Genomic DNA, 24,377 nt, shown 5'->3' on the forward strand with positions numbered 1-24,377 from the left:
CACCCTCCTTCACAGTCCGTCAGACGTAAGGACGTCTCTTTACCTATTAAGAGATCATCTTCCAAGAGGGAATTAGTATCTCTCCCAAGAAACCTCTGCTCACTTCGTCGGCCGTACGACAACGCACACCCGCTTCATCGGCACGATGTCAGGAAGTTACTTCCTCCCGCTCTCGGCGCCAGGACGATACTGCCTCTTGTTCTCGGCGCCAGGACGATTCAGTTTCTCATTCGAAACGCCAGGACGTTACCACCTCCTTTTTTTTAAAATATTAAACTTAGCCGGTGAATATATAAATAGCTGACGTGTCCGACGGTAGACAGATTCCAAAAACTCGCGAGCGATCGCCATGAAGGTTGTCGGGTGTGCCCACCAGCGCCGACTATCGGCCAAATACCGCATATACTTCTCAACCAAACCAGTTCTTCTCTGTCGGTGGTCCAGACAACATTGGTTCCGCTCGCTCTTGACCTCAAGTTTTCTACCGATTGGTGAAGTACTTGGTTTTGGTTTTATTGCTTTCGCTGTGTTGGTTTTTTGCTTCAATAAAACTCTTGAAACCCTTTTTTTGATTTTTGTTGATGAACTTGGCTTTCCTTTGGATTTTCTTTGGGTTTTCATAATGGCTGACCCTTCTCCTGTCTATCGTAAATGTGCGAAAGACTGTAACAAACGTCTTCCGAAAGCTTCTATCGATCCTCATACTGTTTTTGCTAATTGCCGGGGTAAATCCTGTCAATTAGGAGATCGGTGTGAGGAATGTGTGGTTTTATCGGAATTCGAGTGGTTGGAGTATGAGAAATATACTCGGAAACTCGAAAGAGATAGGGTGAGGAGAAGCTCTTCTAGATCTATAGATTTTTCCTCTTCCCATGCCCCTGAACCTAATCCTTCCCCTGTAGTGGTAGTTTCTGAACCCCCTATTGGCACTCATGAACCTTCAATGCGTGAAATGTTAATGGCTATTCAAGCGTTGGGTGAGAAGGTCGAAACCTTGGCATCGGACAGAAACCAGCTTATGTCCGACGTTAAGCTTTTAAAGAGTCAAAGTGGTAAAGTGGAAAGTCAAAGTGGTAAAGTGGAAAGTGCGACTAATGTGTTTAGTGTTGCGACGGAGGGTTCGTCTGTTCGTGCTTGTCGCTTACCTAGTCCGAGACCTCTTTCAAGCTCCCCTGCACCAGGGAGAAGGAATGTCGTAGGACTTAAGGGAGTGAGAGGTGTAAACCAACGTACAGACGTTCCCTCAAAGGTATCAGACGTTGCTCCTCAAGCACATCCTTGCCATAAGACGGGAGAAACTAAATTCTCCTCGTCTTCCGATGATTTGCCTCTTAAGAAACCGTGGCGTGAGGTTTCAAGACCCTTAAAACGCAAGTCAGTCCCTTCAGGACAGGTCCAGCGTCCTGGCTGTAGTCATTGGGACAGCTCTGACCGTATTCAGTCATCGGATGGCTGTTCGCCTGTTAAGCATAAGCGTGACGCTGAATCCGAGGGTCTCGTTCGGTGCGATGACTTGCATGCACAGACGTTGCCGACGTCACGGCCCGTTTCGACTCCCGTTGACCCGAAGTGGAGTGTCTACAAGACATGCAGTTGAAACTTTCATCCTTAATGGAGGTTTATGAGCGTGACCAGGTTCGTATAGATCCTATGCTTGAGGTTCGCCAGTCCGACAAGCGTGACTCAGGTCTTCTACCGCCTAAGCGAGATTTGTCTCGTCATTTTGACGTGAGCGCTAATGTTATCGGTGCTGTTAAACGTGACTCTGATCGTGTTCCTCGTCAGTCACGTCAGTTACGTGACGTGGAACGTCATTTTCCGCAGTCTCAAGGTGACGTTCAGCAACAATCACCGCAGTCTCGACGTGACGTTCGTCGGCCGACTCCGTTGTCCCGACGTGACGTCGAACGTCAGTCGCCGCGGTCGGGTGTTGTTTTTCAACCTCAAGTCCTGCAGTCTGTACAGTCCCGACGTGATGTCGAACGTCAGTCGCCACAGTCTGTTGTTGTTTGTCAGCCTCAAGACTTTGTCTTTGCAGTCTCGACGTGACGTCGTTACCTCTGCTTTTGCTGCGGCCCCGTCGCATATTGATATAGCCTGTCAGTCGTTACCTCCTCGGCATGCTTCTCCGTGTCGCGAGACTTTGCCTTTGTCGGATGATGTTCCTTCGGATGAGGAAGTTGTTGATCCCCTTCCTGCTGATGTTCCTTTGAGGACTCTTTCGGATGGAGAGGAGCCTAGGGTTGCTCAGCGATCCCTTGACTTTAAGAAGATAATGCTTATCTTTAAGGATCTGTTTCCCGATCATTTTGTTTCTGCTGCTCCTCGTTCACCTCCATCTGAGTTCACGCTGGGCCTGACTTCTTCGACTCCGTCGTTCACGAAGTTGGTGCTCTCTCGCTCTTCTAAGAGAGCTTTGTGTTTGTTGGGAGACTGGTTAATGTCCAGGAGGAATTAGGGCATGTCCTCTTTTGCCTTTCCCCCTTTCAAGTTGGCCTCTCGTGCGAGCGTCTGGTATGACACGGGAGAAGTTCTCGGCTTGGGGGTGCCTGCCTCTGCTCAGGGAGACTTCTCAACCCTTGTAGACTCTCCTCGTCGTCTGGCCATGAGACGCTGGAAGGTTTGCTGGTCCTCTACAGATCTGGATCATTTCCTTAAAGGAATTTTCCGTGCCTTCGAGGTTTTCAATTTTTTGGATTGGTCCCTGGGAGCCTGGAGTAGGAAAGTCTTGTCAGCGGACCGGGATGTCTCTATTCAGATAATGTCGTGCATGGACAAGGCAATAAGGGATGGCTCGAATGAACTTGCTGCTACGTTCACAGCAGGGGTTCTTAAGAAGAGAGAGACTCTGTGTTCTTTTCTTTCTGCAGGGGTCACTCCTTGTCAGAGGTCAGAACTTCTCTTTGCGCCCTTGTCTTCTGCTTTGTTCCCTCAACAGCTTATTAGAGATATCGCGGCGTCTCTTGTACAGAAGGACACTCATGATTTAATGGCCACGCCTGCTCGTAAGGCTGTACCTTCGTCTTCTCATGTCAGCAGACCTAAGTTTGACACGCCAGCAGCAAGGTTTATCCCGCCTTTTCGTGGCAGAGCTCCAAGTAGGGGAGGCTCTCGTGCCGATAGCAAGCGAGGCAAGAAGAGAGGATCTAAATCCTCCCGTGGCAGAGTCTGACTGCCCACGTCCTCAGACAGCAGTAGGTGCCAGATTGACCAACTTCTGGCAGGCCTGGGAGAAGAGGGGTGCAGACCGGGAGTCTGTTTTGTTGCTGAAGGAGGGTTACAAAATTCCTTTTGTACGAAGACCTCCTCTGGTAAAAGTTCCGATAGACCTCTCTCCCAGGTATCGAGAGGAGACAAAGAGACAGGCATTACATCTTCAGGTGTCTCTGTTGTTAGAAAAGGGGGCGGTGGTGAAAGTCTAGGACCTTCAATCCCCAGGTTTTTACAACCGTCTCTTCCTGGTTCCGAAGAACACAGGAGGTTGGAGGCCAGTGCTGGATGTAAGTGCTCTCAACGTGTTTGTTGTTAAAACAAAGTTCATGATGGAGACCACCAAATCCGTTTTGGCAGCAGTCAGAGAGGGCGACTGGATGGTCTCTCTCGACTTGCAGGATGCGTACTTCCACATTCCGATACATCCAGACTCTCAACATTATCTGAGGTTTGTGTACAGGAAGGTGGTGTATCAATTCCAAGCACTGTGCTTCGGCCTCAGCCCTGCTCCTCTTGTTTTTACGAGGCTCGTGCGAAATGTAGCGAAGTTCCTACATTTATCGGGGATCAGAGCCTCCCTGTATTTGGACGACTGGTTACTCAGAGCGTCGTCCCGTCATCGCTGTCTGCAGGACCTACAATGGACTTTGGATCTTGCGAAATAGTTAGGCCTCTTGGTAAACATGGAGAAGTCACAACTGACTCCATCCCAGACCATTCTCTATTTGGGGATGGAGATACAGAGTCGAGTTTTTCGGGCTTTTCCGTCTGCCCACAGGATCGAGCAGGCTTTGCTCAAAGTCCGTCTCGTGCAAGAGAAAAACCGTTGCTCTGCGAGAGATTGGATGAGCCTCCTGGGGACGCTTTCGTCTCTGGAACAGTTTATCTCTCTAGGGAGACTCAACCTGCGCCCTCTCCAGTTCCACCTAGACTCCCATTGGAACAAGGAGAAGACTTTAGAGACGGTCTTGATTCCAATCTCCGATCCAGTCAAGACTTGCCTAGCTTGGTGGGACAGCAATATAAGACTTCGGGAAGGTCTTTCTCTGGCAGTCAAGAACCCAAACCATGTGTTGTTTTCAGACGCATCGGATTTGGGTTGGGGGGCGACTCTGGACAATCTGGAATGCTCGGGTCTTTGGTCCGCAGACCAGAGGAGTCTTCACATAAACTGCAAGGAGCTGTTAGCAGTCCATCTAGCACTAAGGAGTTTCGAGAGTCTGATTCGAAACAAGGTGGTGGAGGTGAATGCAGACAATACCACGGCCTTGGCTTACATCTCGAAGCAAGGAGGCACTCACTCCCATGCTCTTTTTGTTATCGCAAGGGACCTTCTCATTTGGTCAAAAGATCGAAACATCTCTCTTTTGACGAGGTTCGTCCAAGGGAAGTTGAATGTCTTGGCGGACTGTCTCAGTCGAAGAGGTCAGGTGATTCCTACGGAGTGGACGCTCCACAAGGATGTGTGCGAGAGACTTTGGATGACTTGGGGTCAACCCACCATCGATCTCTTTGCGACATCGTTGACAAAAAGGCTCCCGACTTATTGCTCTCCGGTCCCAGATCCAGAGGCGGCCCACATAGACGCTTTTCTTCTGGACTGGTCTCACCTGGACGTTTATGCCTTTCCACCTTTCAAGATCCTAAACAAGGTGCTGCAGAAGTTCGCCTCTCACGAAGGGACCAGGTTGACGTTGGTTGCTCCCCTCTGGCCCGCGAGAGAGTGGTTCACAGAGGTACTTCTATGGCTGGTAGACGTTCCAAGAAGTCTACCGTTGCGGATGGATCTCTTACGACAGCCTCACGTAAAGAGACTTCATCAAAGCCTCCCCGCGCTTCGTCTAACTGCCTTCAGACTATCGAAAGACTCTCTAGAGCTCGAGGGTTTTCGAAGGAGACAGCTAGAGTGATCGCGAGGGCTAGAAGATCCTCTACCATCAAGATCTATCAGTCGAAATGGGAGGTATTTAGAGACTGGTGCAAGTCCTCCTCTATTTCCTCTTCCAGTGCCTCTGTAGCGCACATTGCGGATTTTCTGCTTTATCTGAGAAACGGTCGCTCCCTCTCTGCATCCACCATTAAAGGCTACAGAAGCATGTTAGCTTCTGTTTTCAGACATAGAGGTTTGGATCTTTCTAATAACAAAGATCTCCAAGACCTGCTTAAGTCTTTCGAGACTTCCAAGGAGCGGCATATTTCGACTCCTGCTTGGAACTTGGACGTGGTCCTACAGTTCCTTATGTCAGACAGGTTTGAACCGTTAAATTCAGCCTCCCTGAAGGATCTTACCCTCAAGACTTTTTTTGGTGAGCTTGGCTTCGGCTAAAAGGGTTAGTGAGATACATGCTTTTAGTAAGAACATCGGCTTCTCAGCTAACAAAGCAGTATGTTCTCTTCAACTTGGTTTTTTGGCCAAGAATGAACTTCCGTCTCGTCCTTGGCCTAAATCATTTGAAATCCCTAGTCTTTCTGAGATTGTAGGTAATGAAGTTGAAAGAGTGCTGTGCCCCGTTAGAGCTCTTAAATTTTATTTATCTAGAACGAAACCGCTACGAGGTTGTTCAGAGGCTTTATGGGGTGTTCACCCTGGATATAGCAGCTCCTGGGAGTCTTTCAGCATCCTAAGAGGATCGCTGGGCTTGGTGAGGATAGCGGACTAATGAGGCAGAGTAATCATCAGAGTCAGCTTCCTTACCAGGTACCTATACTTAAGTTTGTTTTTTGAATATTTGTCAAAAACTCTTGAGCATATACGCCTTTATTGTTTTAATACTGGTCTCTACCCACCACCATGGGTGTGAATCAGCTATTTATATACAGTATTCACTGGCTAAGTTTAATATTTAGAAATTATATTTTCAATTTAAAATAAATTTTTGAATATACTTACCCGGTGAATATATAATATTAAAGGCCCTCCCTTCCTCCCTGATAGAGACCCTACGGACTGAGAAGAACTGGTTTGGTTGAGAAGTATATGCGGTATCTGGCCGATAGTCGGCGCTGGTGGGCACACCCGACAACCTTCATGGCGATCGCTCGCGAGTTTTTGGAATCTGTCGACAGTCGGAGACGTCAGCTATTTATATATTCACCGGGTAAGTACAGTATATTCAAAAATTTATTTTAAATTGAAAATATCATTTTAGGAAACAGGACGAATGCAGTCTGCATTTTCAAGACGAAGGCAGCCTGCATTTTCAGGACGAAAGCAGCCTGCCTTATCAGGACGGTTCCGTTTCTTGTCATCGTGACGATACCGCTTCTCGCCGACAGGATGTTAGCAGCGCTCGGCGCCAGGATACAAACAGCTCTCGGTGCCAGACTGCTTGCAGCCCAACTCTTCAAGATGTTATCCTTGAGCAGGACCTCGAAGATATTTCGGAAGAGGAAGGAAAACCTGCCGACTCTACTAGTGATTATAAGGTTTTATCTCGCTGTTTTTGGAACTTTATGGGGAGGAATTTCAACCTTCGGCCCCTCGTTCTCCTCAGTCTCAATTTACCAGGAAGAAAGCCACAAAGTCTTCGGCCTTCATCAAAATGAAAGTTTCAATTTCGGCCAGGAAAGCTCTCGCTAAGGTGGATGATTGGATGAAGGAACGGAGACAAGCTGTCAAGACCACCTTTTCTTTCCCACCATCTTGGCTCGCTTCCAAGGCCGGTATGTGGTATGAGACAGGGGAACTTTTAGGGTTAGGAGTGCCTGCCTCCTCCCAAGGTGACTTCTCTGCTCTTGTGGACTCGACAAGAAGGCATGCTTTAAACTCTGCCAAGGTGATGTTGTCCTTGTCGGAGCTTGATCACCTCGTCAAGGGAATTTTCAGGGTTTTTGAGGTTTTTAGCTTCCTGGACTTGTCTCTCGGGACTCTGGCCAGGAAGACTGAACTCCTGGAGGACACGAAGGACCTGACAAGTATCATGTCCTGCATGGACAAAGCTCTAAGGGATGGGGCGAATGAATTGGCTTCCCTTTTCTCAGCAGGGGTCTTGAAGAAGAGGGCTCTTTTGTGCTCCTTCACCTCTAGATCTGTGACTGTTGCCCAGAAGTCGGAGCTGCTTTACGCCCCTTTTTCATGTCATCTCTTTCCCGAAGCTCTGGTCAGAGATATCTCCCTTTCTCTGGCACAGAAGGCTACTCAGGACCTTTTGTCTCGGTCTGCTAGGAAAACCTTATCTGTTGCTCCTGCTCCTCTGAAGAAGGAAGAGAAGAAGTTTCAACAGCCCTTTCGGGGCAGGGCCTCCTCGAGAGCGGATTTTAGGGGGAGAAGACAAGAGTCAGGGCCAGGGACCAGCAGAGGTGCGTTTAGGCCCCGATCCAAAAAATGAGATGGAAGTCCTCCAGACAACAGTAGGGGCAAGACTGTCTCGTTTTTGGCAGTCTTGGAAAAGGAGAGGGGCAGACACCTGGTCCCTCTCGATCGTCAAGGAAGGTTACAAGATCCCCTTTTTAAAGAAACCGCCTCTCTCAGACACTCCCCTAACCTTAGTGGCTCAGTACACCGACGCGGGGAAACGAGAGGCTCTTCTGGAGCTAGTCGACCAGATGTTGGTCAAGGGAGCAATAGAGCCAGTTCAAGACCTTACCTCCCCAGGCTTTTATCATTGCCTATTTCTGGTTCCCAAGAACTCTGGTGGATGGAGACCAGTCCTAGATGTCAGCTCTCTGAATGCCTTCGTGGAGAAAACAAAGTTCTCCATGGAGACGACTCAGTCAGTGCTGGCTGCAGTTCGTCCAGGCGACTGGATAGTATCTCTCGATCTGCAGGACACTTATTTTCACGTCCCCGTTCATCCGTCTTCAAGGAGATATCTGAGATTTGTGTTCCAGGGCAAGTGCTTCCAATTCAGGGCACTTCGCTTCGGTCTCAGCACAGCTCCCCAAGTTTTCACCAGACTTATGGCGAATGTGGCATGCTGGTTACACCAGGAGGGGATAAGGGTATCCTTCTATCTAGACGACTGGCTGATCCGATCACAGTCGAAAGAAAAATGTCTGGAGGACCTACTGAAGACATATACGATCACTCAGGACCTGGGATTCATCGTCAACTAGGAAAAGTCTCAGACCGAGCCGAATCAGACTATTCTCTATTTGGGGATACAGTAGTTCTGAATTCAGTTCTTTTTCGGGCTTCTCCCTCCCAGGAGAGGCAGACCAGGTGCCTAGACAAAGTCAAAGAATTTTTAAAGAAACAGTAATGCTCAGCGAAGGAGTGGATGAGTCTGCTGGGAACTCTATCCTCCCTAGAGCAGTTTGTCCCGTTGGGGAGACTGCACCTAAGGCCTCTGCAACACTTCCTCGCAAATGTTTGGAACAGAAAGATCCAGGAGGACTCCTTTTCTTTTCCCATACCGACAAAGATCAAGGATCTTTTGATGTGGTGGCTGGACCCAGCTCTGTTGGGAAAAGGGATCTCCTTGTACAAGAAGAACCCCGACCTAGTGTTATTCTCAGACGTGTCCGAGTCAGGCTGGGGAGCAACACTAGGGAACAAAGAGGTCTCAGGTATTTGGGAAGGGAGTCAGATCACTTGGCATATCAACAGGAAGGAATTGATAGCCATTTTGTTAGGGCTAAAGGCCTTCAAAACCTCGGTGTCAGGAAAGACTGTGGAGATCAATTCAGACAACACCACAGCTCTCGCGTACGTCAGGAAACAAGGGGGAACTCACTCCCTCTCTCTGTTCACAACAACGAGAGAGCTTCTCCTTTGGCCGAACGAGAACAAGACTCAGCTGTTGACGAGGTTTGTTCAAGGGCAGAGAAACATCAGGGCAGACATGCTCAGCAGGAGGGGACAAGTTCTTCCCACAGAGTGGACTCTCAACCCGCATGTCTGTCAGAGCCTCTGGAAGTTGTGGGGCAGACCTGTAATAAACCTTTTCACCTCCAGTTTGAACAAAAGGATCCCCAACTACTGTTCCCTAGTCCCGGACGAGGAAGCTGTTGCAGTGGACGCCTTCTTGATGGGTTGGACATGTATGCCTTTCCCCCGTTCAAGATCATCAATCTGGTTGTCAGAAAATTCGCTCTCCTCGATTCGGGGCGAATGATCCTAGTGGCCCCATTCTGGCCTGCAAGGGAATGGTTCACCGAAGTGGTAGGCATGCTGATGGACGTTCCAAGAAGGCTCCCGGCAAGTTCAGATCTTCTCAGACAACCCCACTTCGAGAGATTTCATCAAAACCCCCTCGCTCTCAATCTGACTGCCTTCAGACTGTCGAGAAGCTCGTTAGATCTCGAGGCTTTTCGTCACAAGCGGTGAAACCTATTGCCAGAGCAAGGAGGATCTCGTCACAGAGTCTACCAGTCAAAGTGGGAGACCTTTAGAGCTTGGTGCAAGAGGTACAAGGTTTCCTCGTCCTCTACCTCTCTAAGACAGATTGCAGACTTTCTTTTGTACCTCAGGCAGGATGCTAAGCTGGCTGTATCTACCATTAAAGGATACAAGAGCATGCTCTCAACCATCTTTAGGCATAGAGGCTTAGAGTTGTCTCAGAATAAGGATTTGCAGGACCTCATTAGGTCCTTTGAGACAACGAAGCAGGTACAGTTAAGACCCACATCTTGGAACCTGGATGTGGTGTTTAAGTTTCTGTGCTCCAAGAAATTTGAGCCTATCTCGCAAGCCTCTCTTCGAGATGTGACTAAGAAAACCCTCTTCCTTTTGACTCTAGCGACTGCCAGAAGGGTCAGCGAGGTCCAGGCAATCGAGAAGCGTGTAGGCTTCAATCAAAATGGAGCGGTTTGTGCCTTAAGGTTCAACTTTCTCGCCAAGAACGAGAACCCTTCGAAACCCTGGCCCAGGACTTTTGAAGTCCCTAACCTCACGAACCTAGTGGGTCAGGAACAGGAAAGCCTCCTCGACCCGGTTAGGGCTCTCAAGGCTTATTTGGCCCATACTAAGAACGTGAGGGGTGCATCCAATTCGTTATGGTGTTCGGTGAAGGATCCTCAAAAACCCCTGTCAAAGAATGCTTTGTCCTTTTTCCTGAGGGAAACTATTAGGGAAGCCCACCTCTTAAGTGAGGAAGAAAACTTCGCCCTGTTGAAAGTACGGGCTCACGAAGTAAGAGCCATTGCTACCTCACTGGCATACCGGAAAAATATGTTAGTTAGGCAGATCATGGACGCAACGTTCTGGAGGAGCAACTGAGCAACTCTGTCTCCGCTTCTCATTACCTCAGAGAGGTAATAGTGGACTATGACAAGTGTTATACCTTAGGCCTATATGTAGCTGCGGCTTCTGTATTAGGCAAAGGAGTTACTACCCCCACTCAACCTTAGTTTGTGTACATGTATATAAGTTTGTGTTTTTTATGGTTGTCTGAGGTCGTCGTCTTGTGGTACGGTTCCCTCAGTCCAGATAGATAGCTTATATCTATTTCTGCAAGGTTAGATGGTTAGTTTTAGTAAGGTTGCAAGTTCTTTTTTATTATATGGGGCGAAGGTAGTTTCTGAAGTCTAGTCAAGTCGTTGGTCCTACCCCTTTGACAGACTCGATTGAGTTGTTTGCAGTGTAGCAGGTCTACTCCTGGCTGAACACTCCTAAGGGAAAGCGACTCTAGAGGCAGTAACCTTTGAAGTCAGCTGCCTTAGCAGGTAAGGAATCAAGGTGTTTTTTCTCCTACAACTCTTTTGTTGTTTCCCCAACTATGTTTTCTGTCTGTTTCCCTCCTCCAAATGTGTGAATCAGCTATATATATATATAACTGCCAGGTAAGTACTATTCATAAAAATGGAGTTTTTATGATAAAACAAAGTTTTATGAATACTTACCTGGCAGTTATATATATATTTTTAAAGCCCACCCACCTCCCCTCAGGAGACAGGTCGGACAAAGATAATCTGAGGAACAGAAAACGGGAATGATTCCAGGTACCACCCTGTAAGGGTTGTTAACCATCTAACCACACAACCACAACAAGGCGGTTGCCGCGATTTTCGATTAAATTCTGCGGAAGTCGGAGACTCAGCTATATATATATATAACTGCCAGGTAAGTATTCATAAAACTTTGTTGTTCCGTAACCGAAATACAAACCACGCTATTTACATTGGGTTTACTTTCGGCGTAGCTGAAATTGACGAGCCAATAGATTTTAACGAGGGTTAACTACCCCACGCTAGTTAGTGGGGGTAGGGGAAGGGTTAGCTTGCTACCCCTCCCCCCCCACACACCGGTGATTTGCTTCACTTCACTTTTGGCTCGGACGATGTGCAGACGTGTCTGTCTATCGTCCTCGTTTTTGACAACCTTAATCTTTTCTTTGCTTTTCCTCAGCTGTGTGTTTGAAGTTGGGTTTGCCCTTTGGTTTTCATCATGTGCAAGTGCCCTGGAATTGCCGGTCGCCCTTGCGGTACCTTCATGTCTGCGGTGGATACTGATCCTCACACCCTTTTCCCGCAGTGTCGAGGCCGACGGTGTGATAGAGAAAATACTTGTAGTGAGTGTAGGGAGTGGTCTGCCTCCCAGTGGGAGAGGTTTGGCCGCCGGCGTAAGAAGTCCAAGAGAGACCGTTCTCCTTCTGGGGTTGCCTTGAAGGAGGAGGAAGGCTCTCGGGACTCTTCTTCCGCCACCCAAACCTCCTCCGAAGCTCCCCCTCGTCCGGCTCCTAGTGGGAGACCGCCGAGTGGGAGCGCAGGCCCTAGTTCTGTTTCCCGACCTTGGGGTGTGGGACAGGGTGTCGCCTCCCATAGCGGGGCGGCTCCCCCTCCTCCTCCGGGGGAGGATTTTGATAATGATCCTGTGTCTAATGATGATCTTTTTCAGCTTTGGGCTTCCTTGGGGCTTAAGTGCCTGTCCTACAAGGAAGCCCTGTTTGACCTTGTCCAGTTGGGGGCCGCTGTTAAGCAGTCGTCGGTGATAGCAGAGGTAGACCCTCTGTCTATCGTCGACTTCGTGGTGGCAGAGGCTTCCGACGGGTCTAGTCAAACCTCTACGGCTCCTGATGTGGATGACGTTGCTGAAGGCTCTCCTCCCCCTTCCGTACATCCTTCGAAGGGGGAAGGGAGTCCCACGGGCTCTTCTGCGGCTAAGCCTCCCCCTCGGGGGAGCGCTCTGACTGAGACTCCTCTTCGGAGGACTGATGATCCTGACGACCTCCCTCGTGGCCGCCTTCGCCATAAGGCTCATCGTCCGCTTCGCCGCAAGGCCCTCCCGTCTCCCTATAAGGGTGCTAAGAGGCGCCTTTTCGAGTCTTCGCCTCCTCCGTCCTCCGATGAGGACTCTCCTCGCCGCAAGCCGCCTGCAGCAGTCGTGCCCTTAGACCTCTCCAGGGATCGTTCATGTTCTCCAACGCCTTCCAGACCTTCCGCTTCCGGTGCAGATGGCCAGCAGTCTTCTGACTTCGTCAGCCGACGGGCAACGGTCCCTTCGGGGCAAAGGGATGTCGCCCATGGTGTGGGTGCTTCCCTTGCACGTCAGGGTTCCCCTGCTTGCCCTCCTGCGCGTTCACGCGTAGTAGCACACCAGCGCTCTCCTGCTCGTCAGCGTTCTCCTGATCGCCAGCGCTCTCCTGTTCGCCAGTGCTCTCCTGATGATCATCGCCCCACTGCTCGCCAGCGCTCTCCTGTGGACATCGAACAGCCTTCTGTTCCTGCTGCGCACCCAGCGCGCCATCGGTCTCCTGAGCGCACTAGATCTCCTGCCCGTCAGCGCGCACCTGCGCTTCCAGTTCCTGACACGCGCCCTGTGCCCCCACGCGCCCAAGAACTTCGGTTCGGGACATGGACAAGGACTCTTCTTCTCCTCGCCCTCGCGATCCTGCTCATCAGCTTTCTCCAGCGCAGCAACGCGCTCAGTCTCCTGCGCGTACTTCCAGAGTTCCTGTACGCCCACGCGACCACGCGCCTCCTATTCCTGAGCCCGTTCATGAGCGTTCGCCTTGGCGCGTCGCGTCGACAGCTCCTGCACAGGATTCCACGCGTCGACCTCCTGCTCGCCAGCGATCCCCAGCATACCAGCGATCTCCGTTGCGTCAACGTTCACCTGCTCGTCAGCGATCTCCTGCGCGTCAACGGTCTCCAGCGCGTCAGCGATCACCTGAACATCGGCGATCTCCATACCGCCCGCGTGATCCATCGCCTGCGCACAAGCGCTCTCCTACGTGTCAGCGACCGGAGGATCTGGAGAGACATGGGTCTCCTACAACCAGCTCGCCCACGCGCGGTAGCTCGCCTGCACGTTCTACGCGCCATTGCTCGCCAACGCGCCATCGCTCGCCAACGCGCCATCGCTGGCCAACGCGCCAACGCTCGCCTGCGCGCCAGCGTTCGCCAACGCGCCATCGATCGCCTACTCGCCATTGCTCGCCCACGCGTCACAGGTCTCCTGGACATCATCGGCAACGGTCTTCGGAGCGTTCTCGTTCGCCCACGCGCCAGAGCGTTCTCTCACCAACGCGCTCACTCGCCAGCTCGCCCATGCGCTCACTCGCCTGCGCGCGATCGCTCCCGCGCTCGTTTGTCTTCGTGCGATTGCGCTCCCGCGCTCCAACAGCCTCTCGTGCGGGACTCTTCAGTATCGTCTACACGCGAGCGTCAGCATGACCCCCGTTCGCGTCGGGTTCCGCAGCTCGCGGCAGCAGCAGGGACGCGTGTCCCCAGACCGCAGTCAGGATCGCCTCCGCCTAAGCGCAGGTCTCTTTTACAGGATAAGGAAGGCCCATCGGAGAGGTCAAAGCAACTTTCTTTGCAGGCAGGTCCAGTGGTGTCCACTCCGAAGGATCGCCCGATCCCCTTCCCTCCAGCGGGAATTTCGGACTCTGTGTCCGTGTCTCGGCAGTCTTGGTTTGGTCCTCTGATGTGGGCGTTAGTGAAGGCTATGAAGCCGGCACTCGCCGATCTAGGACACAAGCCAACGACGGTCTCGCCCCCGCTGAAGAGAAGGAGAGGAGTGGATTTTGTGGTGACTTCTCCCAGGGAGAAGTTGGTTCCTAAGAGGTCCGTCGGGAAGGCTCCGTCCCCTTCGTAGTCGTTTTCTCCTTCTCCCGAGGACGAAGCCTTTCCGTCCTCAGGAGAATCCAGCGAGGTGGCGATCTCTCCCTCGGCACCAAGGGGGGAGTCATCTCCTCGTGGAGGGGAATCGTCTCGCGTGGAAGGCGCCTACCAGACCTCTTTGCTGGAGTCGTGCATCCCGCCCAGGAGGGAGCCCAAGGACTCCAAGACGGTTCCGAAGTCCTCTTCTCCAATTCGTCAGGAACCAGCTGCACCCCGGGAGAACGTCCACGCGTCTCTCCAGGAAGAGATTCCGGGGACAGGAGACTTAGCTGCCAGTCCACAGGGTGGAGAGCAGCAAGAATCTGTGCATGCCTTCTGGCAGGTCTTGGGCCTGATGAGACAGCTCAACGGGTTCATGGACCCTGTGATCGCCCCCGTGAAGGCAAGGACACGGTCCTAGATCAGGTTTACGGAACTCAGAAGCCCCCAAAGGCCTGCTCTGAACAAGTTTGTCAAACAAACTCCGTTCAGCATGGAGACAGGGGACACGGTCAGACTAGCAGTAAGACCGCAAGACTTCATGTGCAAACTGGACCTAAAGGACGCTTACTTCCAGATCCCAGTCCATCCGTCTTCAAGGAAGTACTTGAGATTCATCCCTGACAACAGAATATACCAGTTCAAGGTGCTGTGCTTCGGTCTTTCCACAGCACCATAAGACTTCACCAGAGTGTTCACCCTAGTGTCATCTTGGGCACACAGGATTGGCATCCGTCTCCTCCGTTATCTGGACGACTGGCTAATCCTAGCAGACTCGGTGTTAACCCTTCTTCAACACCGAGTCAAACTTCTGAGACTTTGCCAGGATCTGGGGATCATGGTAAATCTCAAGAAGTCCTTTCTGCTTCCCACTCAAAGACTGGTATACTTAGGCATGATTGTCGACACCATCCTCCACAAAGCCTTCCCATCAGATGACAGGATAGTAAGGCTGAGAAAGGTCGCAAGACCTTTTCTCAGACGAGAAGAACTTCCAGCCCAATAGTGGCTATGTCTCCTCGGTCACCTTTCATCGCTGGCCCATCTAGTTCCCAATGGTCGCCTCCAGTGGCGACTCAAGTCCCAGTGGAATTAAGCACACGACTCCCCGGACATCCAGATCCCCATGGGACCTGCGGAACTGACAGACCTCCAGTGGTGGGTGACAAACGAGAATCTGTGAAAGGGAGTGGATCTTCTCGTCCTCCCACGGTTTTGATGCTGTTTTCAGACTCTTCAAAAAAAGGGTGGGGGGAAAATGTGCTGCACCACACGACCTCAGGCCTCTGGTCAGAGTCAGAAAAGTACCTCCATATAAATCTCCTAGAAATGAAGGCCATCTTTCTGGCCCTTCAACAGTTCCAACAGTTCCTGGTAAGTCACTCTGTGGTGGTGATGAATGACAACACCACAGTAGTGGCCTACATCAACAAAAAAGGAGGTACTTTTTCGCAGCAACTATCCCATCTGAGATGGGCCGAAATCCACTTGATACCACTATCGGCACGCTTCATTCCAGGCTAAAGGAATGTGCTCGCCGACAACCTGAGCAGAGCATCTCAGATAGTGAGTACCTAGTGGTCTTTGGATCATCTGGTAGCCAACAAAGTCCTGACTTTGCGGGGTTCTCCGACTGTGTACCTCTTCGCAACGGCCCTGAACTCCAGGCTCCCGCTGTACTGTTTCCCAGTCCCAGACCCCATGGCTCTCTGGCAAGATGCTTTCCAACAACGGTGGGACAACATCGACGTTTACGCCTTTCCCCCGTTCCGTCTGATGAGAAGGGTACTCAACAAGACCAGAACATCGGTCAATCTTTCAATGACCCTCATAGCTCTGCTATGGCATCACGCAGAATGGTTCCCAGACCTTCTGCAACTCCTAACGGAGCCATCAAGAGGATTCCCTCCACGACACAATCTATTCAAACAACCACACGCCAACATATTCCACAAAGCCGTAGCGTCGCTACGACTTCACGCCTGGAGACTATCCAGCATCTCTCTGAGAGAGGATTTTTGCAACAAGTTGCGATTAGGATGTCTGGACATCTGCGAAAATCATCAGCAGCAGTCTACCAGGCAAAGTGGAAAGTCTTCTGTGGTTGTTGTCGTGGAAGGGGTATCTCTCCACTCGATGCCACTATTCCAGCAATAGCGGAGTTCCTTGTGTATTTGCGTTAAGAAATGCATCTATCAGTCTCGGCAGTGAAAGGCTATCGCTCTGCCTTAAGCCTCGCCTTCAGACTGAAAGGAATGGACATTTCTTCATTGCTAGAACTTTCTCTACTCATACGTAGTTATGAACTTACTGCCCCGCCAGGCAATAGATTGCCACCTGACTTGGAAGACGGTGTTCCTGCTAGCTTTGGCCTCAGTCAAGCGAGTCAGCGAACTTCATGGTCTCTTATATGACATCGCCCATTCAAGGGGATGGGGTGAGGAAATGTTCAGCTTCGTCCTTGAGTTTATTGCTAAGACTCAGAACCCGGGAGTAGCGGATCTTAGCATGGATTCGCAGGGTCATTGACCTTGCACTGAATCCAGACCCTCCTCCGTCACGTTCCCCGAGAGCACATGATGTCAGGGGCATAGCTACGTCCCTGGCCTTCAAAAGAAATTATTCAGTGACGCAGGTTCTTCAAGCAGGGATAGGGAAACGTCAAAACACGTTCACATCCCACTACCTGCAAGACGTGACCCACAGGAGACTCGATACATTTTCTATCGGTCCTGTGGTGGCTGCACAACACCTGGTTTAGAACCTCAAGCTCCTTATTGGACAAGTAGCAGAAGGTTGAGGGCATTGTTACCTGGTTTTAGACTGGCCCTTATTCTTTTCTTCATCATCATCTCTCTTAGGGAAAGCAGCATCCTGGGTTCTCTGCATAGCTGACCTCAAATCACTGCAGGTAAACCATGCTCCCTTGTGTACCTAGTATTAAGATTGATACTGTTGCGTCCCCATAACCTGATGAGGTGGTATTAGGAAAGTCCTTGTGCACAGTTTTTCCTTCTAAAGATCAGAACAACTTAATAGGACGAGTCACACTTCTTCATACCTTCACACACAGCTTGCGTAGGCCGCAAACCTTGTGTAGCAAGGTTCTAGCGAGGTGCAGGGGCTCCTTATTTCTTAAGTGCTAACACACTCAGATAAGGAGCCCCCTGGCAAAGCCAAAAGCCAGACTGTCTGGGACGTCCACCCTTCCTAATGTGGGTGAGTCACCCGTATTAAATAGCGTGGTTTGTATTCCAATTACGGAACAAATGACAAATTCGTCGATAATTTGTATTTTTCCTAACTATACAAACCTTAGCTATTTAACCAAACTTGCCTGCCAGCCTTATCCCCCTTGAAGTCCTACCTCCAAGCAAAGTGAGCTCACTCCCAGGTGTGTGAGGGGGAGCGGTAGCAAGCTACCCCCCGCTAACTAGCAGTGTGGGTAGTTAAAACTCGTTAAAGATTAATGGCATGTCATTTCAGCTATGCCGAAAGTAATACCCCTATTAAATATCTAAAGTTTATATAGTTAGGAAAAGTACAAATTATCTACGAATTTGTCATATTGTTACAGCAAGATTGCATTTTGTTAGCGAAAGGAGTTTAGTTGCCTCTGGGCGCTCGAGTTGACAAGTCCCTCATCTGAGAGGGTAGTTGTGTACGACGTACTTATGAACGAACCTTTTGTAATAGATGAAGCAAACCCATATTTCGACGTCTCATTATCCATCTACATGGGTCATTACTATTAAATTTTTCTATGCTCATTCATGTATTGTTGCATACTGTATTTTCATGAAATTGGAGATGGTTAATGTTGTGCTAAAGTCATGGATACCCTTTGACTGGCTCTAGCCTAGTGTGTGTTGATAAGCTTGAAAAAATCTTTATGCATACACTACTCTGTGGGTACTACAGTATCTTGCACTTGATCATTTTGCAATTCTAGTGATATGACATCCTCAGTAGGAAATAGAACAAAAAATAATCATATATTTTGACAATTACAATAGTATTTGGATGATATATGAAGGGTGACTTATAATAATCTAATGCTTTATCTCCCACTAGAGTTTGGGATGTACAATGAGAGTTATCATTAAACTAGTTCTAAATAAAACTATGAAAATCTATTCGTATTTTTCATTAATTTTTTTATGTGCGTTAACTGATGTAAATAGCAGTAAAATGCAAATATATTATAAAAAAAAAATATGTATCATTGTTATTAAATTTTTCTTGAAATTATTAAAAATTAAAATACTTTGTTATTGACTAACTTAGGTTGGTTAATGATGCATTCCCAGATTTTAACTGTCATTTTTAATATCTCTGGCATTTTTTTTACATTGCTTTACTTATAGTTGCAAATTCTTTCAGGCCCTGGATGGACTGGCGCAATCGCTACACATTAGATAATGTATTGGATTGGAGCTATGGAGGTGTTGATCCAACAATTCCGGGCAATGGGGGCGCAGGTTGTGCAAATTTCATATCTATGCACCGGAGGTTAATTGAGACACTCTTAGGAATCGGTATATCGTGCATTTATTTTTTCTGGGGCTATTCGTATTTAACTTATCCATCTTCGTATAAATTTGTAAGGTAAGTGTGCATACCTGTATTGTATTTTACTGCTCAAAATTTATATTGTGTTTTTGTAGTGATTTTTTTTTTATAAAAGCTAATGTATCACATTTTCTATCTATATCATTCAAGATTATAATAATACATGTACGTTACATTTTGAAAAAAAGTTAGTTTGTATCTCTTAGCATTAAGCAATAAAATGTTTAAAATTTGTGAAATAATTGTTGATACTGTGCTTTATTTCGTAATCTATAATTACCTGTACATTTCCTTTTTATACACTTATCAATTTTAACAATGTATCTTAGTTAACCATCAAGCTGAAAGTCCTTGAAAAATTTCAATACCACCATCAGAATTTGATGCTTTCATGTGCATAGCCCCCTTTTTTTTTCTTAAAGGAAATACTAGTTCTTTGTCCAATCACTCCACACATCACCAGAGTACTAGCACCAATATTGTTGTGGGCTTAGTGGAACAAGGTTAGGTTGAGAGGATATCTGGGCAACTGATTGATATTGCCATCCAGTACTCCATTCAACAGGGTTGAAGCTTTGGTTTGACCAGCTGCGATGTCTCGTAATTATCATGACTTCTCTGGGAAAGGTGTTCCATTACAGCTGATTAAGGATCTGTTCTTTCCAGCTGTTAATGAAGTAGGTCATGGTTAGGTGTGTTACTGCCAGAAATTTTCCCATTTCAGGTTCTTACAGATGCCTTTAGAAAGAGCTAGTGAGCTCATTGGTTAGATTTTTAGGAGCATGGTTGTGGTCATAGTGGAAGAGGCCATCAAGATGATATTTTGGAAATGTGAGTAATTATTTTGGGCCCTGCAACCCTTTGAGCAGTATGTCATGCAGAATCATTGCATGTTTAAAGTAACAAGAGGTACAAAGTTAGAATTATATATCTCATTTCTTTTAGCTGTAGATATAGTGATTGATAAACACAAATCGTAAGCATTTGAGGTCAGGAAGCAGTGTTTTAATAAACAGCCTCAGTAGATGGTATTAAGTTTTGCCTTTGTTATGGTATATGCACCCAGAAATATGCCAAGACATTGAAAAATCTGGTGATCCCTGATGTTGAAAGTAACCAGAGGTTACCAATGTAGTGTTCAGCTCAAATGAATCAGACATCCTGGTAGGTGGGTATATATTTGTGAAAAACACAAAGACACACTTTTTCCCTCTGCAGTTGTAAGAAAGTTCCTTGATAAGTTCATAGCTTCCTGGAACCTAAAGTTAATATTATCACTCATGTTTAGTGAAAGTGATTGTCTTTCAGACTTTTTTTGGGGTTGCCACAGACCCAAGAAGTTTTCTTTCATAAGTATCATTAGAACTCACACAATGTAGCTTTATACCTGTAAGTTATTCAGTAACAGCTCTGGAAACCAAGTCTTTGTTGTGATGGCAGCCAAAGTAATCTCTTGAGTCGTCTAGAGACTGCAAAGCTCATGAATATCAGTCCAAGTTGAAATTGCACTGTAGTTAGTCTGGTCCATGCCACTATTCCCAACCTAACAGACTTTCTTCATCAGTATCAGCCATTAAAGGTTATAGATCTTTCCTTTTTATAATTTTGAGCCTCTGAGATTATTCAGACACCTTAAAGTTAAATGCCTATGTAAACATTTTCAAAGCTAGATGTCCAGAAGAACTATTAAGCCTTCTAGATAAGATTATTCTCTAGTCTAGAAATCTGCCACAAACATCTTAAAGAATCCATAGAGCATACCTTATTAATTCAGGTTTAGAGATGGTCTTGCGCTTGTAATAGGAATTTTAGCTAAGAGTTTGTAAGTTTCATGCCTTTTCAAGCTGAGTTACTCCCACACTGTAATGAGGAACTGCTATTAGATTAGGCTCGCACAAAAGGGTGGGATTAGTTGCCCCGCCCTTTGATGTTAACATAGTTACAAAAACTCAAACTGCTGAGAAAGCTGATCTGGTCAAAGCACCAGTCACTATTTCCCCTTCTGAGAATCATACATGAGATGTTGGTGATTTTCTAACTTCCCTAGTTAGTTAGCTTGATCTGATTGTACCTTCAGGGGACCAAGATTTATATACAGTAGACTGTTCAACCAGACCAAACCTCTTAATGAGATAGAATGGCAGACTTACCAAAAGGGACTTCTACCTGTTTGGGATAGCAATAATTCTAACACATGAAATTTTTTTCAGAGTAGAACTTCTGAAGCACTCATTAGATGAGACCTTTATCCACATCAGGGGTTTATAAACAAAATATGAATGTCAGCACAACTTAGATGGAGGGGCTGGGAGAATGTCCAACAACAAAAGGAATTTTTGAGGGGTATATGGCACATAAATTTCTATTTGTTTCAGTACAAATACAAACTTTCACCCTTTACATAGGAAAGGTAACAGCGAATCTGGAGAATACGGCAGTTAAGTCATTTATAACAAGGTGTAAACAGGTGGCCGGTAATTACCTAGCCAGGAGTGGGGAAGCCCCGCCCTCTGCTTGCTCACTGAGTAGCCACTTTGATAGCATCTGTCAGTGGCGACAGATGTTCTAACACTGGCTGGAGATTTTGGCAGACTTTAGCTTTAAAGCTTATTTCCTTCTGTGCTCTTGGACATTTGTTCCTGGTATGACACTACAGTGTCTTGGGACATACTTAAGGATAACATGCCTCCTTCAATTCAGTCGGCTGGCCAAAAGTGAATGTAGTATTCTGACCTTTGCCACCCTCAAGTCAGACTTCTTTAAAGTTGGAAGGAACAAGCTCCTTCTTGATTGAATACTGTTGCCTTCTTTATATAGACACTCTTGCGGGCAACTTGTCTCCTATCGAGTGCTGTTGAATCAACGTTCCTTGACTAGATTAGAATGATAATCGGCAAACTTGGTTTGCGATCAACTCACTTTTTTGCAACTAGTGTGTGCTTAACAAGTGAGCATACTCACCCCTCAACAAAGTTGAGAGCCAACCTTTGCCTGATTCCTCTTAGTCTCATCCTGAAGAACACAGACATGTCTCATCCCAACACTCCTCAACCAAACGCACCTCACCCACACACGCCTTGGCCAGATACGCCTCACCTTGATGCTCATCGCCCAGATGCACGTGCTCAATGTGAATGCAGGTGTGAATGAGTAACAGCACCACCATAGAGGCAGAGGTAACAACATAGGCTTTTCTTTTTTTCAGTAGCTTTACCAACTGTTAGTAGAGATCCATGAGGGGGTAACTATAACAGCTGGATTTCAGGTAAAAGAACATCAGAAAAACTGAAGAGGATGCAGATGGCTTAGAATGGTCTTTTCATCCTCAGATAATGAGCAAGTGTCTGACATTAAGGGGTTCTCGGATATTCAACCTGTTCGCGACATCGCTAATTGGAAACTATCGATATTCTGCTTACCAGTGTCACACCTGGAAGCAAGTGTTCAATGATGCCTTTCAGCATCTCTGGGACAGCATTGACATCCAAGCTTTTCCGCTGTTCTGCCTGATAAAGTGTGTCTTGAATCAAGTCCGGGCCACTCCAAACTCGGTATGACTCTGAATAACATTGAGAGGTCCCCAAGTATAATAGTTCAGGCCTCTAGACTGAAAGGAGTTATGTTGCCGTTTCAGTGAAACTTTCCATACTCGTATGGATTACTGAACACATTTGTGCTCCAAGAGAGGTGAGATCACCACCCTCGAATGTTAATAAGGTTTTGTGGTCCTTGAAGAGGACTCCTTTGAACTGTTGGGGCTTAGCTTATGCAGGTACCTTTCCTCAAATGGGTTTCTGACTTGCCTTAGCCTCTGACAAGTGAGTTAGTGAACTTCATGGGGTCTACTTTAGCATTGCTCATATCGAACGCTGGGGGTAGGTCTCGTCCCCCTTTGTTACTGAGCTTTTAGCTAAAACCCAGAATTCGTCTGTTCTTGATACCAGGATTCTTTGTCTCGGTTCGCGAGCCATAGAGATGTAACCAATGATCTTGATATCTTGATAAGCTACTCTTGGATTTTGTAAGGGCGATTGACCGTTACCTTAAATATACATAAAGAACTCGCTCTTGCTTGCAGTTCCTCTTCAACACGAGTTAAATAAAGAAGAAAGTGACTAAATACAATCTTCTCCTGGATGTGGAAGGTCACTGCCTATACTCATTCGCCACCCCACCTTTTGGAGCTCGGGGTAAAAACTCATGATGTTTGGGGAGTAGTTATAACCCTGTCATTCTGTTAAAATCTCTATGTGCCGCAGGTACTCCAGGCAGGCGCATGGAAATACTATATCAGACAATGTTCTACTGCCCATTACCTGTGGGAATGGACCCACAGGCCTCTAGACACCTTTATCTTAGGACCCACAGTAGCTACACAGCATGTGGTATAGCTGCTTCACCTCCTTTCTCTGGACTTTTATCATCGGATGGAGGATGGAGGATGGAGGTTATGTGTTAGACTGGGATGAAAGTGAAGATTGACTGGTTCTTTCCTTTCACTTTAATCTTCCCTCTACTGGGGTACCATCAGAAATCCTGTCAGCTGGAATCTATTCTTTTGTAGGGAAGTCCCCATTGTATGGATAGCTTTTCTGATACAATGTGCAGAAGTATCACTTCACACACTCCTTTTGAGGGAGAGAGTGTAGTATCCAGGCAAATACAGTGATACCTCTGGATACGAAAGTTTCTGCTTACGAAAAATTCAGGATGCGAAAAGTGATTCGAAGATTTTTATGCCCCAGGATACGGATAAAATTTCAGGATACGAAAACCTTACGAGATCCCAACTCTTCGCCGAGAGTAATTTTAAAAAGCGCGCGCCGCCAGACTTTGAACTTGGGTAGACTCACTTACAGCCTCCCGCTCACCCATTGGTTATCTCCCTACTCAGACGCTAGCTGACGCCATAAGATCCTGCTTTCCTATTGGTCAGCAACTATCCCAGCTTGCCTACGCACGGGCGTTCATCTCTCTCTCTCTCTTTTCGTTCCGACCGCGGTATCGTTAACAGACATTGTGTTGTGTGCTTTCGCTTGTTTGACTTTGTGTTAATATACAGTACATTCGTACGCCACGTGTTATCGTTAATAAACTTTCGTTACTGTGCACTGTACTGTATTAGTGTTTACTATACATAGACTGTATATAACGTTACGTAGTGTATTATATTACGTATTACTGAAGCCATGGGTCCCAAGAATGTTGCCGAAGGAAAGAAGAAGAAGACGATGCTCTCGATGGAGACGAAACTTGAAATAGTTAAAAAGTACGAGTCTGGCATGCGTTTAAGTGCGATCGCCAAGGAGTATGGCCGGAATCCGTCTACGATAGGCACCATCCTGAAGCAGAAGGCGGCCATCAAAGCAGCAACACCTTCTAAGGGCGTCACTATTTTCTCCAACAAGAGAACGCACGTGCATGACGAGATGGAGAGGCTGCTTCTTGTGTGGATCAAGGACAAAGAGATCTCAGGAGACACCATCACTGAGACTACAATTTGCCAGAAGGCCTCCGCCATTTTCGGTGATCTCGTGCGTGCTCAGGCCGAAGAAGGAGCAGGAGAAGGAACATCCCAGCAGGAACCCCCAGAGTTTAAGGCTTCTCAT

General features: G+C 47.7%; 1 protein-coding gene across 1 annotated transcript in view; it reads left to right on the forward strand.

The window, feature by feature from the left end:
• LOC137644126 (transmembrane protein 164) overlaps positions 1–24,377 on the forward strand; it is a 105,099-nt gene that overhangs the window by 13,208 nt on the left and 67,514 nt on the right. The window contains exon 2 of the mRNA XM_068377098.1: positions 18,580–18,804. Coding sequence (XP_068233199.1) covers positions 18,587–18,804 — 218 coding nt within the window. The 5' untranslated portion in view covers positions 18,580–18,586. The remainder of the gene's footprint in view (positions 1–18,579; positions 18,805–24,377) is intronic.

This window comes from Palaemon carinicauda, chromosome 7 (assembly GCF_036898095.1).
Source record: "Palaemon carinicauda isolate YSFRI2023 chromosome 7, ASM3689809v2, whole genome shotgun sequence".
NCBI classification, from domain to species: domain Eukaryota; kingdom Metazoa; phylum Arthropoda; class Malacostraca; order Decapoda; family Palaemonidae; genus Palaemon; species Palaemon carinicauda.